General features: G+C 41.5%; 1 protein-coding gene across 2 annotated transcripts in view; it reads left to right on the forward strand.

The window, feature by feature from the left end:
* Positions 1-6,172: 6,172 nt before the first annotated feature.
* ST6GALNAC5 (ST6 N-acetylgalactosaminide alpha-2,6-sialyltransferase 5) overlaps positions 6,173-16,212 on the forward strand; it is a 75,240-nt gene continuing 65,200 nt past the window's right edge. The window contains exons 1-2 of one of the 2 annotated variants that reach the window (XM_069788994.1): positions 6,173-6,463; positions 7,150-7,377. In XM_069788994.1, the coding sequence (XP_069645095.1) occupies positions 6,398-6,463; positions 7,150-7,377 (294 nt within the window). In that variant the 5' untranslated portion in view covers positions 6,173-6,397. The remainder of the gene's footprint in view (positions 6,464-7,149; positions 7,378-16,212) is intronic. The other variant, XM_069788993.1, reaches the window with a different exon arrangement.

Below are 16,212 nucleotides of genomic sequence, written 5' to 3' on the forward strand. Positions count from 1 at the left end.
AAAGAAAGGAGGGTACAGCTGCTGCAGGAAATGTTGGATCCAGCTCTGCAGCTGAGCTGAACTTGGTCCTCTGCCCTGAAGTGTAGGAAAGAAAAATGTGTGTGTGTATATAGCCATGGATTTGCTCTAATCCATGATTTGAGGATGCCAGTAGACACCCAAGATACCTAGCCTGTATGAAACAGAGAAGACTTGTTTTCTGTATTTGTTTAATAGTGAAAAATATCAATAATATGGCAGAACTGTTTAAACAAGGATACAGCACATCGCAAAGGAAGACAATCCATCTGTTTTAGCAGCTGGTTTGAAGCATTCAGTTAGGTATCTATTGCAGTGAAGACACTCTCCCACTGTTTCAGGGTCGCTCCTACAACGCTTATTCATCCTGGCTAGAAGAGTTGTCTAGGGTGGTTTGCAGTAACAGATTTGGACATAGGAAATAATTTTATAGCCATTCTGTACTCTCTTGTAGGTCGAGATTCCATGTTCAATTGCAATTAACTAAGCAAGCTACATAAACATGGTCACTATCTCCATACCTTTAAAATGACTGCACCATGGGCCCATGAGGTGTAATATCTCCTAGTAGAAATCTGTCCCCATCTGAATCTGCAAATGTCTAGAACCAACACTGTCTTTAACAGGCAGCTCACTTGAATGCAGAGACCCTCCTTCAATTCCTGTTGACTTCCCTGGGAAATGAGTACTCAGGACCTCTCAGCAGTAAGCTCAAATCCCCAAGACTTCATTTAGGTAGCTGTGTCTGGAGTATGCTGGGTAAATGGAAGAAATTTGTACATAACAAAGGCGGCCACTACATAATTTCAGGAGCACACAGGACATGAGCATGAAATTGCTGAGCTATAACAGGAGTCACTGGCAGCTATTCTCACACTGTACATTAACTGATTTATTGCTCTGAATTTGCATATGTGCTTATATAGTGATATACTATGTGAATAGTAAAGATGGATTCTATAAGAGATAAGAACGGTAGCTATTACCAAAATAAGATATATATAGCTTGGCCACTGAAGGACTTGACTTGATTCTGTGAGTGTGCCTTTTCAGTTAGATGGTAATGGATCCCCTTGTTGCCATAGTTGTTGTTCAGCCTGTCATCATAAGTGATGTTTGTGTTTGTGTTAGTAATAGCAGGAGAGTTTTCTATCGACTCTCTAATAATACATAAAGAACTGCAAACCAATCCATAATGAGCACTTATCCTTCTTTGCTTCCTTTTTTGCTCTAATGCTTCATTTCTGATATTTGCTTGGTAATTTTTTAAAAGTTTAGAAATGCTGTTCCATTTAACACTTTGGCTTCCTGTTGGTGTAGTTTTTCTCTGCAAAGGAACAGACATACATGTACATTAAAAGCTGAGATATTCGTGATCCTGTTGAGATCACTTATATTACAGCAAAGGTACCCCCAGAATATTCAAATGTATCCAATCTCTTACCAAATTGTAGTAATTATGTCCTCAGTTGCTTTAGTTCATATGTTAAATCTGTGCTCTGTTTATAGAGATTACGTATGTCTTCCTTCTTTTGTTTTGGTGGTGGACAGTAAAACAAAAGGCCATGAAGAACAGCTTCTGGTCATGCCTGCTGGCTTCCACAGGTGATGCTGGGTACCCTCCATGTGCAGCCTGCTATGGCAATTTCTTAACCTTTGAAGTTTCTGACTTTAGATGTGGAATTTTGAGTATGCTGTATATTCCAGGATACGCTTTGTTTAACTTTCCCGCACGAAAAACTGATTAGAATGAAGCACAGTGTTTCACATGTGGTCTTAAAGCAGATTAGTCCATTCAGTTGAGCTAGACACATTGTTTCTGAAACAGCGAATGCCTTTATTTATGCTTCCTAGATTGGGGAGAAAACTAAGAAACAGAAAAGGAAAAACCAGCAGATTCAGCAGATCTTATCTCACTATTTTCCCCCTCCTGTTTTCATTTGCACTTCTATATCTATGCAATATTTCATTTTTTTTATGCATCTTATCACTGTTTGCTTCTGTCAGAAGTTCAAAGGCAGCCTGCTTTCATAAAGGAGAGACAGTATTGACTGATCTATAATATTGTTTCTACCTTTTTTGACCAATCCTCAATGCATATTTCCAGTTTTGAAAAGCATTTCATGAATCACTGGGCAGTTTGAAAAATCTATAGTGTAAGCTCATTACTTTGCTGGCTGCTGAATGTTTTCCACTGGTTGTGTTTGCGATGCAAAAATGCAGCCCTTTCTCTCAGGAGAAAGAGGTTAAAATTTCATGTATACATAAATAATAAAACAGCACGTGGAGGTGATACCAGTGTGATGTATTTAATTTCCTATATACCTTTGACTGCCCCTCTGTCCCTTAATCCACACAAGCTTTTATCATATCCAGCCTCTTTAGCACCTTTAGTCTCATTTTTCTAGCTAGTCAGTGAAAAAATACTTACTTCTCCCCCCTGAAATGTGGCACTCCCAGCCATCCTCCCAAATGTCACTGGCTAGAGGCCCAGGACAAGCAATATTCTGTTCTACGCTAGTGATCATGGTTTAAGCTCGTACCTCATGAGGCTGCAGAGCTAGAAGTGGGAGCTTGATGCTTGCTAGTGAGCTTCTTGCCCCAGCAAGCAAAGAGGGATAAAAGATGTATAGGAGTTAGTTTCAGTGGCGCCAGGATTTTACTCTTGAGGAGACAGATCCAAGGCTTCACAGACCACAGAATATAATGGAAATGACAAAATAATGCAACTTTAACAGGAGTCACTTTTAGATTAATTTTACATTTTTAACAAATATTTTCTCATGCTTAGCCACCTATAGAATCTTAGTAATTCAGATTCTTCATTTCCAAGGCATAAGGATATTAAAGTGGACCTGATACAATTAACCTCCCCCCTCCAATCTATTTTGAGCACGTCTATCACCAATATTTTTCTGAAAAACATCTTCATACACATAGCATGATGGGAATGTGTTTTCAGCACTCCTGCAGAGTAACATGCAGAACTCACCTAGAGTTTAACTACTTGTATCACACCAGATCCCCTTTCTTCTCACTTTCTTGTGAAGGGTAGTAGGTAAACAAAAACTTCATTTTCTTATTCTCTTTAAAACTGGGCACAGATCTAAATCAGTTCTCTAAAATATTCTCTTTATGCAGCAAAGGAGTCACACTGCTATCAATGAGTCACAAAATAATTAAACATTTAAGACTGACTGGGCTTTCATTCTGAGAAGGTGACAGGGCTGAAGCCTAGCTGCAGCTTCCAGTTTGGAGGCATTCTGTCTACTGAGGGCATGCATAAACACCCTACCTCTGGTTATGGCGGCAAGGAGAGAGGGACAGCAGGTCCAGAGCGGGGCTTGCTGGAATCACACAGTGTGCTCAGGGAAAAGGTCCTGGCAAACAACATCTGGGTCATCAGCAGAAGTGCTAGCCGTTGCCCTCATTCTAACTTGCACTGAATATTTTGCCTACCAGTTGCTGAGGTGCACTGGCATAGATGGAGAGTAAGAGGCTCCTCCACTCAAGTACTCATTTCAGACCAACCATAATGTGGAAAGTATGTTTATAATTGTTCATTATATTAAGGTGTAGATTATGCTATGTTGTCTCTATATGAACTTCCTGAGAAATCAACCATAGTTTGAAAGGGTGTTTTATATGTATACAAGGAAATCTCTGAAAGACAACCTGGGTTAAAATGCATTATAAAAAGGTAATTATTTCATTCATCCAGACAGCTCAGGGAAGGTTGCAGTTTGAGCAGTTTTATTTAGGAATCGGTGAAAGAGCTCTGTCGCTCCAAGTCCATTGTCAGTTTTGAGAAGTTTGTCTCTATCTGCCTCACTACTTCTTACGTGGATTTCTCACTCTATATGGATTTTTATTTTGTCATTTGTGTCTTATGTCCTCCTGAAGCTGCCACAAGCAGATTTTTATTTCATGTGACTGTTTTGTCAGCCTGTAGCTACCAGAAAGGTGAAAGTGAGAAGGGTAAATTGGAAGAGGGGACAACCCAGACCCTTCCATGCAGTTGAAAACCTCTCCTCAGTCAAACTTTGTTGAAAAACCTAACCAGGCTCTGCCACTTTTTCTCCTGGGATAGGAAAGCAGGTGTTGATGTTTTAATCTGTCTTTACCCATAGCTCTAAGGAGGGATGGAAATGCATGGACAGTTCAGTATCCCTTGCATATTGAAAATAAATTGGTTGAAGCAGGAAGTCAGATGGACTTTAAGATGTTCTCTGTATTGACTCGTTTCCAAGTTGATTAAATGCTTATGAGTTCAGCCTGTGCTCTTCTCCTCTTTGCAAGTCTAACTATTTGGTATACAGATGCGTATCTACAGGTATGTAGATTCCAATAGTGTTAAAAAACAAACCTCCAGATAGCTAGAACTATTAATTCATAGGAATTTAAAATTAAATTAAATGGCTGGGCTGTTTTCCAGATGATTTCTAAAGTTCCCATGCTTACACATAAAAACCTCCGTAGGATTTACATTACACTACTGTATTTGTTTCAGTGAGCATTTGACTGCCAAGAATACTGTCTATGACCATCATGGCAATCTAATTAAATATTTGATGAGCAGAAAGCTGGACATTATTCAAGTCAAGCATTAAATTAGAAAACTTATTTTGTCTCCTTTACCAGTAGATTTTTAAATCAGCCTATTCTACCAAAACCCAGAAGTTTAATGAATTTGGTCAGACATACTGTATAACAGATGTCTAACATACAGCCATGAGCCTAAATCATAAAAATGATGCTTCACTTTGGCATAGCAAAATACATTAGAAAGGCTTAGAAAGGTCAGTCACCAGCAACCTGCTTGCTGATAGTTGAGAAACAGCAGTGAGAAATGCATGAGCTGCCTTTTGTAGTCTCTTGCAGGAAGCCTTGGAGAACTACAGATAATTTGCTTTCAATGATTCATCAAGTTGGCCCTTTGTTTCACTAATTTGAGTGTCAAGTGCGACCACATAATAAAGAATTACCAAGACCTGATAAGATTCTTCTTATATTGCTTCGTTTGTCTTAACAACTGGTACTATTGAAACCAAACCCACAAACTGAATAAATAGCAAGCATGCATGCAATATGGCATTCTTCTTTGAAATGATAAAGCATGTTTACTGCGCTATCCACTGGTGTACCATACATTCTTGTTTCTTTTTACTTTCTTAAAAGGCACTAAATGCTGCATGCTGTGCCAATGCTAGAGATGGCATTTGTTTCACTGTTAGTCCTCCAGTGAATTACCAAAGATAAAAAATGGATTTCAATGACAATTCCAGCCTTGAGAAAGCTGCTATTGTGACCATGGTTGAGTTAGCCTGCTGATCGTTTTCTCCTTAATGTAATCTTTAATGTTATATAGCTATAGGTTAGATGTGAAGCCCTATATTAGAACTATTATTTCCATGAGTAGTTTCAAGAGAAATATCTTCATGATTAGGAAATAGATTTTTTTTTTTAAATGCTATGCTGTCAGTTTAATAACTTCGTAAGAAATCAACCTTAAAATAGCTTGTTTTGAAGGGGCACATTTATAAATGTGGAATTCCCAGAGCAAGAAATCTATGTAATTTGAGGTCTGTTGGTAAAGTTTTCACAACTGAACTGTACACCATTAGCACAGAAATGATAAAAAACTTTAGAAGGCTGCTTATGAAAGGGGAGTGGGAAAATGTCCATCTTCAGAAACCAAGAAGAGGGCATGGGGAGCAAGCCTGTGAGATTTACTCGAAAAAATGAAGAAAGCTTCTGTCAGAAGGTTTTGAAACCGGTTTTTAGGGCTTCGGAAAGATCGTGCGAGAGAGGGTGCTGCTAGCGCCGCACGGGGAGTTGAGGGCGTCGATTTTTTTACTACCGTGAATTTGAAGTGTTGCCTGAATGCTGCCAGCTTCAGGAAGCCCGGCTAGCGGTGGGAGAATGACGAATTTTCCGCCAGAAAAAATACAAACCGTGTAATGTGAGGGTCGTGCCCCGGTGCTGCAAGCAGGACAGAAGCCTGGGCGGAGGGAGGGAGCCCCTGCCCGCTCGCCCGGCGCCCACCGCGGGCCGGAGGGGCGCCGCCCGCCCGGTGCCCGCCGGGGGCGCGGTGCTCGCCGCGGCGATCCCCGCCGCTCGCCGCCCCCTCCCCCCGCGCCGCCGAGGCGCGGGCTCGCCGGCGGAGCGGCGCGGCCGAGGGGGAGGCAGAAGTTAACTTCCACCTGCCCTGAAGCCGCCGCTGCGCCGGCAGGAGGAGGCGGAGGCGGGGGCGGAGGCAGGCGGGGCAGCCGAGGACCCGGCTCTGGCAGGCTCCGAGGGTCCGGCCGGGTGTAATTCCCCCCTAATCCCCGCCACGGCGGCGCTTCCCTGGCCGAGCCATGTCTGCGGCTTCCCCGCCATGCCGAGCCTAGCGGGGAGCGGGAGGACTGGCGGCCGGGAGGCGCACAAAATGAAGACCCTGATGGTAAGTGCATTGTTGGCACTGCTCATCCCGGCTCCGGCGGCGGGGAGGAGAGGAGCGGCGCGGAGCGGAGCGGAGCGGGGCTGCCCCGGGCACCCTGCACACGCTCCAGCCTTCCCCGGGCTGCATCCCCGCGGCTCTTCGGGATCGCGCGAAGGCGAACAAAACGCCGGCGGCCGCGGCGAAGAACTTTCCGCCTGCTTTCTTTTATTCGTGTTGCTCGTGGTTTGGGGGTTTTGTGTGTGTGTGCGTTTTAAGGAGCGCCTAGAAATCCGATCTGCCTTAAGGACGAGGCTGGAGGTAGCTGCGCGGGGAGGGGGGAGCGCTGTAATCCCCAACACTCGCTAAAATGCACGGATGAGATGCCCAAAAGGGGACGGCTGCATGGGAAATGAGAGGCGCGGAGGAGCAGGCAACGCAGAGGGGAGAAGAGGCAGGGAAGCAGGGCTGGGGGAGACAGAGCGAGGGAGGAGGGAGGCAGGCAGGGGAGCGGGCTGTCGAGGGAGCAGGCGGAGGAAGGAGGGGGTTCCCCCGCTCCTCCTCGCACTTTCGCCGGGCCTCCGGCGGCGTGAAACTTGCGGGCGCCGCGAGTGCGGCGGCGGGGAGCGGTGCGCCCCGCTGGGCCCCGCGGCGGGGGGAGCCCGCTGCCCCGCGGCGCTGAGCCGCCTCTCTCTCTCTGCCCCCCGCAGCGCCACGGGCTGGCCGTCTGCTTGGCGCTCACCACCATGTGCACCAGCTTGTTGCTTATGTACGGCGGCATCGGCGGCGGCGGGGGCCACCCGGAGCCGCGGCGGCGGCAGCAGCAGCAGCAGGTGGCGGCGGTGCCCAGCCGCCCGCCGGGACACGGCCAGCACCACCCGGCGCTCCCCGTCGGGGCTGGCCTACTGGAGGGCTACATCAGCGTCCTGGAGCACAAGGTGAGCCTCCTCCGGTCGCGGGGCCGCGCCTCTCGCCCGTCGCTCGGGGCAGCCGCGGGCCCTCCCAAGCGGACACCTGACCCCGTACCTGCAAAGCTCTCCTTGCTGCCCTCCGTGAGATGGCCGGTGCCCCTCGGCGGGATCGCGGTGCCCTGGCTGCCTCGCTGTCGGGGCTGGCTTCTGCAGCCTTCGGGTGCCGTTGCGCCTGGCCCCGGGTGCATGGATTAACGGGGTCAGGACCCGGTGTCCAGCCTGCGGTTAGGCCTTTGTGGAGTGCCGGTTAGCTCCTTCCTTGCCCAGGAGAAGATGGAGGGTGAAGGGTTTTGTTTCTGGTGTTGGACGCTAGAGCTACGCTACAAATGTATGTTTATGAGGGTATTAGGAAGGGTTAAGGAAGGAAGTTCAGTTACTGGAAGGAAAAGTCAATAGGTGGGTGTTTATTCTTAGCTCATTCTGTCTCGGGAAGCCAAAGAGAACTGTATCTCCTGCACAAATGACCTTTTCATCCTTCTCCTGGGAAGCAGAAGTTGTCTACCATAGTCTCCATTCTAGAAATTGGGGGCACCTCTTTAACGGTGAATAAAATGATGTCCCTCCCCTTGACACAGGAATTACCGCGCTGGATTGTCAGACTGTAATACCCGTTTACCAGAGATAGGCAGACTAAGCTTTGATATCTCACAGGACAGACGTAGTGACGTGAAGTGAGCAAGGTGGCACATCGATGCTGAAGAGATACTCGAGCTTCAGTAGTTTTCTCAGAAGGCAGATTCCTCTACTCCTTGTGTAGTGTTCAATTTGTTGCATTTACCTGGAAACTCCAAGGACCCTCTCTGCCAAAACCCCAGATAATGTTCAGTACACACACTTCTTGCAGTAAAAATTTATTGTAAAAAATAAGCAAGGGAAGTGAGGATTCTCAACTTTCTCATGTTTTCACATTCAGACTGACATCTTTCTGAAAGATATGTTGTCAAACAAGTTACTGGGCTCAGTTTAGAGGTACTGTGTGAAGACTAGTGACTTTGATGTAGAGAGATTTTTATTGTTCCTTCTGGCTTCACTTTCTATGCAAGAGTTATCTGTAGGGCTCTTAACACAGAAAAAGAGCTCATGATGGTCCCTTGTAGGCTTTATTTGCTTTCTTACATGGTTCTCCTGGAAATTCTCAAATGTAATGTCTGTATAGAAAAAGCAGGTTTGGCCATGGGGCTTCCTACTGTGTGAGGTATTCTCTTGTAATTCTTTCGTTCTTCTTGAACATGGCTGTAGTGATGAAGTGTAGATATACATGCACACTATTTTTGTAAGCAGTAATAATTGAAAAGGCATCTGTGGGTTTTTTAGAGTGTATATGTGAGTAGCCTTCTGACACTGGTAACCCCTTACATTGGTTTCTCGTATCTCCCAAACACCTCTCATTAATAGAACATACTTAAAATCACTCTTCTATGTTTATTATTTTCTAGGGTAACTTTAATGTTTTCCTGTGTTTTGGAGAAAGCTGATCCTCTGGCTTTTTAATATATTGTAATATGGCCCCAAACCCACAGATACTCTATTTCTGAATTCCATTTCACATAGCTCATGCCTCACAGTAATAATCTGCTGAAGGTTTAATAACTTTTTCACGTAACTTCTGTGGGTCGAAAGAAGATTGTGCAGTCCCTGCTGTGTTCCCAGCTTGCTTTGTCTTATTTTAATGCACATGAGATCATGCAGAGAGCTGTGCCACTGTAGTATAGAGAGCAGTGAGTACGCTGTATTACCATAAAGAGATGATGGGGAAGAGAAGGGCTTTGACTCTTAATTGTGTGTTTGTTCTAGTAATTTAACAGACCCATATATTTAACATGGACTTACAATCCCAGAATATATAGGTTTCCTGCAGAATAAAAATGGAAAATGCAAAAGATCGCAGGTATTAATGGTTTGGAAAAATAAGGATGCAGGATTGGTGATGAAGAGAATAGGGAGAGAGATTGCAAGAACTGAGAAATGGTGAAAGATTTTCAGAGAATGTGGATTTTTGGGTGGGACACTGGAGACTGCAGAGAAGACAGCTTGAATAGCAAGCAGCATAAAAGTCCAGCCCAAAGTGAGAGAAAATGAAGGAATCGGTGAATTTTAAGGAATATTAGGAGAGCTGCAAGAAGGGAGGAAGATAAAATTCTGCAGCTGTGAGAAGGACATGATATTTGAAGAGACAGAGAGGTCTGGAAAGAGATTAAAAGTACCTGTTGTATGAGGACAACAGGCTTGGAAAGGTAAGGGAGGAATGACTTCAGCGATGGTACGTGTTATTTTGATGGCAAAAAGTTCATGGTGTGAAACGACAATGGATGGTAGATTTTTCACAATACAGCTTCCTTAATTTCTTATATAGAATCTTGGGATTATCTGTCAGGTTGAATGACCTGAAGCTGAATGACCGTGATACAAAATTCATCCTTGGTATGTGTTCATGCATGAATGACAGTTAGCGGTAGACTAAATGTCTAGATCATTCAGATCTAGGAGCTGAAACATGGTCTTAACTTTAGAAAGACTTCGTTTCTGGATCCCTTAGTTTGCTTTAACAGGAAAATCTGGTTTCATGTTTGTGGTGTTGTACCCATTCTGATGCATTTAATGAGAGTAAGTATGCACATATATGTAGAAGCTATATGATAAGTAGTGAAGTTATTATTAATCCATAATTACAATATGAGTATTGACACATACAGAAGCTGTGTTGTATGGTAGTACTTCAGGGATAAAATTTAACAATTGTCCACATTGGGAAATATCATGTGTTACAAATGTCTGTCACTACTAGCAATACAGCTCATTTAGTAGTGCTGGGTGATCATGTATGGAGACTATTTGCCAGAAAATCAAGGTACTTAGTTAGTCAAGTACCAATGATTTTGAAATATAGCTTGCAATATTGTCATTACCAATTATTTTCCTCCTTTTATTTTATATTCACTAAGAATTGTAGTTCCTCATCCATCCTGGCAAGATAAGCAGGCAGTCTCTGAGAATACGGCTAAAATACATAATATTCTTTTTACTCTGTTGAAGAGTCTTTTTGCAGGAGTCTCTTGTCACTTTGTCAGATTTGCGATGTTTTGTTTCTTAGTGCTTTGCCTTCATGGTTTCTGCAAGCCCATTTTTCCCTGAATCGAGCAGCAGAGATCAGAACCCATGTTCTTAGCTTTAGCAGCCTTTTGCAGTTTAGCAGTGTGAACTTCAGGTTTTTTGAACTGAACTCTTAAAACAAGAAGATTCAGAAGTGCAGTTGATTCAGAGGTTGGTTCTTGGCATTTTGCCTCTGCATTTCCCAGGTCAGCAGCAGTTGACAGTCATTGTTGATGGATGTTTGAAATGAATGAATGGTATCTTTTTTTGTTCCTAATAGCCAGATGTTTATATCCTTAAAACTCCCATATTTGGAACAGAAAACGTGGTTTGCTGATAGCTGCTATTGAGAGGTCAAGGACTGAAACGAGGTGGAGAAGTAGCAGCTACCCTTCTAGTTCAAGGAGCTGTTGGTTCCTACAGAGGAACGTTGGCAGAGTGTAGCACTTCTTAGCTATTGCATCTGTTCTGCAATTAGAAAGGATAAGAGTCCCAGACTGTCAAACTAACATCTTTCATGAATTCTTTGAGTGTAATCCTCAAATTAGAGAGGTTTTGTCACTGGCATCGAGGGAAGCAGAATTATGCTCTTCTGTGGGGAGGCATGGGGATAAGACTTTCTGTTGATTTATCATAGTGCTAGCAAGAAATGACAATGCTAATATTTTTAAAGCAATTACTGCATACAAATAAGAGACTGTTAATGAAAGCAGGAAACCTAGCACTATTCCAGAACTTGCAAGAAATAAATATTTAACCATTATATTACTATTCTGAAATGAATGTGAGAACATGTCTCTGGATAGTTAAAAAGCTTTTTATCCAGTATTGACTCAACAGTTGGTACTGCGAATAAATTATGAGTTTGTCACGTACGTAATTGAATAATATTTCAAGCCATCAAGGATTTTGTTTCTTAGAAAATAAATAAATAAATAAATCTTGCAGACAAAGTGTATGATTTATTAGCACTATGTTTAAATACCTTAAGAGAGCATTGAGATCAACGTGATAATTTAAGTGATCACAATGATTTCTTAATTTATGATAATGTAAATTATCATATGCAAAGAAATCTTTGTGATCCCTTTAAATTAATGGAGATCAGAGAATAGCGTAGTTAATGAAGTGTTTGAGGAAGAGTCATTCTGCAAATAGTGCTATAGCTCCTTAATCTCTGAGACACACTAAGTTGTTCTGGGATGAAACTATTTTTTCCAGGATAGTAAACTTTGTGCAAATAAAATAGGGGGGGAAATCTTGCCATATTTTATGTTCTTTTTAATAAGTATTAGTGAGAAAGAGTTTGGAATTTGAATTTTTACCTAAATAGTTAAACTGTTGATGGTTTGGGGCTGAATAGTTTGTGGGGGGTCACTAAACCAACCTTCATAACTAACTGATGTCGAGATGGGAAGGAATTAAATCATTTTGAGGGTTTTAGTGTCTTTCAAATGAATTTATCACAGAATCATAAGGTATGTTACAACAAAACAGCTTGTCTTGCCTGAGGTGGGATTGAGCCCACTGAGTTGAAGTAAGCCATGTACTGTGGTTTCATTACATGTTCCTATTTGCCTCTGAAATTCTTACCTGCAAAGGAAGGAGCACAGACTTTATTATGCAATTGAGTATTTGATGGAGCTTTTATTATGTGAGAGATCCACAAGGGGGAGACTTTATTCTAGAATAACCTTGCTGGGGGACACTTCCATCTGTGAAGAGATCCAGGCAAGATGTGAGTCCAAAAAGCCCCCTGTTCAGTGTTTTGTTGGCGTCTTGGCTTTTTTTTTTTAATTATTTTGAGGTACTGTAGTTACCTTTTATGCTGGTAAGCTGTAGGTTTATTAAAAGGCTCATAAAGTTGATAAGAGCTAAAAAAAAAAAAATTAGGACCATGACAGTTGGAGAATGTAACTGAATATCCACATGCACAGAGCAGAGACAATTGTTTTACCAGATTTACCCAATATTTGAATAATGACTATCTTGTGCTTTATATTCTCTTGCTTTTGAGCTACTGCAGTAGTATGCTTTTTCAGCCTAACAAATCATAATGCTGGACTCATTCATTGTGATGACCCTTGTCTAAAATTTTTAGCAGTTTCTGTGTGCACTAGATGATAATACCAAGTGTGCAATACAGAGCACACAACAATGATAGGAAATTATGGTACATTTTCCGGTTTCTCAGGTTGCTTGACACCTCTGCAAAGAACCAGTAGTCCTAGCCTGTTACTGTTCCTACACAGAATACCTTGAAATATTTTCAAAAGTTTACATATAAGTATCAGTTAGCTGTGCAGTTTATGCATTTATTTTATGAAAAAGGCCATATTCAGTAGTTGGACACATTTTTTATAGAATTCTGACTCCAACGTCTGCTTGAGAGAGAATGCAAATGTTAGCTGTCAGGATAATAAAAAAAAAGTAATATTTTACAGTTATCACTGTTACCTAATTCTTTCCTAAATAAGTGCCGTTAAAGATGAAATCTAAGTAGTAGAGGTAGTAGAGGCAGAAGTCAGGACCTGTTGCTTAAAAGAATTGTCTAAAAAGAGTACAGGTACTATTAAATACTCAGATGTCCCTGAAAATTGAAAGATGTTTGGTGGTGTTATTACATTCATTCATGTAATGTGATGCATAAAAACTACCCAGCCACAAGCTAGCTGTGTTCTGATAATTTCCTGGTTATTGAGAAGATAAAGGAGAGTAAATCATTGTTATACTGAAAACAGAAAAAGTATTGGAGTTTATACCAGGTGAAGATCTTGCTCTGTGTAATTTGTGACATTTTGTGATGTAGCTTTATTCTTTCCTAGAAACTGAAGCAAAAAGATTATTTCAGAGACTGTATCACAAAATCTTGATGACTGATTTCAGTACAAACATAAATAGTAGGTAGATGGTTAGATCATGACAGTTAATGCAAAATTGTGTTTTAATTTTCTCACATTTTGAAAAAGTCACATCTCATAGCAATATCTGATGCCATGAAATTGGTCATAATATGTTATCTTGTTTTTACAACTAAGACAAAGTTCTTTTTTTCTTTCTTTGTAGAAGAAAAATTGCAGAAGCATGAAGGTGTTTTTATTTATTTTGCGCTTCTGTTTTTTGATTGATGCTGGATTATAGCCTTTATCCTGAATTATGAAAAGTGAAGAATCAGTAAATATGCTCTTTTCTGTTTTATGAATATCCTATGCACCATATTTTAATAAGTGGCTGCTGTCTGTTTCCCTTGTCTGCTTCCCTATCTTCTTTTGTGAACATGCAAAATTCTTCCTTCGATGGATATGCAAAATACTTCCAGGCAGAGAATTGGTGACACTTTGTCTGCTTGTGAGATTTGCCTCTCTCATGCAAAACCCCTTAATTTTTTTTCTTTTCATTTTCATCATTAGTTTCAATGACCACATTTATATTTCTAGTATGTGCTGAAGTATATTATATTTGATAACCATTTAAAGTTACCATACTGTGCACTTTTTTCACTCAGTCTTTCACTGTGAGCATTTTAGGCTATTTTCATCTTCCTGTGAAGACAAAGTGTTCTTTTGAAGGGTTTTAATCCTTAGTGGAAGCAAGTCTGAACTAAATGAGATTTTCAATGACAGGAAATGTAATTTTTGTTCACAGCTGATGGATATCTCTCAATAGAGTTCCTTAAGTTCTCCCTTTCTGCTTGTCCTGGGGCATAAGTGGATATTGAGTGTCATCCTAACTATGTGATATCCTCAGAACAATAGACTGCAGGTAGTTTCCTTCTCCCGGTGACCTTCTTTGTTAGTTTAACCTGTATTGCTCAGTAATGCTCCGTATGCACATCCTTGATGCTGAGGTGGCATTGATACAAAGAACTGAGTGTATTAATTGAACTTCTAATTAGGGCAATTATGATCAAATCAGCAGTCGTTTGGTGCTGATATAAGCAGATGTGACAGCACAAAAGCTACTTTGAAGGTGAGGTGAAGCATCATGATGTTTCACTTCACTGTTTCACCTCATCCCTAAGCAATCTCCATTAGTTATCACTCTTGCTCTAATAGTTAAAGCTTAAAGTGTTAAGACCAGGTTAATTACTGAAGTTTGCTATCAGCTGGAAAATCAAATATTTTCAGTTCAGAAACTGCTATTAATTGTTCTCCATTGTCATTCTGAAAATATCCAAATACAGTTAAGAGTCACATAGGAAGTGAGGGGACAAGTCAAAGCTGAAACTTTCCGCCTTCAGAGAGTATGTTTGCAACAGAAGTGCAAAAAACAAATGGAGAAGTGGAGTTCTGAGGTGCCCCTTGATGGTGTTACATGAAAGACAGAGTTGGGTGCTGAGAAACACGTACGCATTCCTATAGACAATATACCACATTTGAACTGAAGTTAGGCAATCTGGTAATGCCATTAGTGCCTGGACTGTTTTCAAAGAGACATATAATGTAAGAGGAGCACAATGTGTATTAAGTGCAATAATAAATACTAGATTCTTACTGAAGACCTTGTAAGAAAACTTCAGAATAAGATTGGGTGGTTATAAAATACGGAGGGGACAAACTGATGTTTAGTAGATTACTACAGTATTTTTTCACAGTGACAGCGAACTAGCGTGAAATATTCATTGTCCAAGAAAAGGGAGCAACAATGGGTTTATATGGTATACAGGCAGCATAGATCAGGTTGTCTTAATTCAGATTTAATAATCTGGACTGTTGTAAGTAACATAGAACAAGAATATGTAAATGTGTACTTCATTGTCGAATAAAACATGTTAAGAATTCATTGCAGCTCTAGAAAAATTTCCATTACAGAATGGATGGCTTAGTAAGAAATAACGTGGAAAAGAGGAGAATGTTTCTCAGTAAACAGTCACTACATTTGGAATAAGCATTTTTGTTTAGCAAATACTGTATTTTGATTTTAGTATGTTATTAGCTTCGTCAGGTATTGGCATGATGTTAATATTGCAAAAACAAAATATTCTGTAAATTTTGTACTGTTGGACAGTATTAAATTAGAATATATCTTGCCCTCAGCTATAGCAGGTCATAAAAGTAGATGTAATAACACTCAGCAGAGCATCACTCTAGAAGTTATCTCTAAGGCAAAGAAAAATTCAACAGTGCGAGTTTGTGCAAATGTACATCTGTATCAAGCTTTGTGCACAGGAAAGTTAAAGGACTATTGTTATGCCTAAGAAATGGCTGGCTGAGAAATGGGCTTCTGGAGACTGCATTCATCACCAAGTACATGCTACTTACTAGTTTGCCTGCGTGAGGTTAAAACCTTTTCTCCCAGTTTGAGACACCAGGCTGTGTTTTGTAGATAGTGACATGAGTTACATTCAGGCTCGTTACCTTCTAAACTTTCTTGCCTGCACTGCATTCTCTGTGGATAGACAGTTTTATTCTGTTTCACTGAAATTCACCCTTGTGACTTGTGGGAAATGTAAGCATCTGAGGAAGCACATAATCGAGGCAACTGACAGGGAGGTAGCACATGGTTACGGGCTAATAAAGTGTGATGCAGAGATCCCAAAGCTAGTGGAGGCTGGGTCAATAAGTCTACATAGTGTAGTTCGAGACAGCCTTGTTAGCTGGAGTTTGAAAGCAGAATAGTCACACTCTATCTGAGCAAGTAAATCCTAACCTTTGGCACATACATTTCTTCCAGATCTGGGCTGGCTCCGCACTGTGCTTTCTGTGGCATTCA

This window comes from Haliaeetus albicilla, chromosome 8 (genome assembly GCF_947461875.1).
Source record: "Haliaeetus albicilla chromosome 8, bHalAlb1.1, whole genome shotgun sequence".
NCBI classification, from domain to species: domain Eukaryota; kingdom Metazoa; phylum Chordata; class Aves; order Accipitriformes; family Accipitridae; genus Haliaeetus; species Haliaeetus albicilla.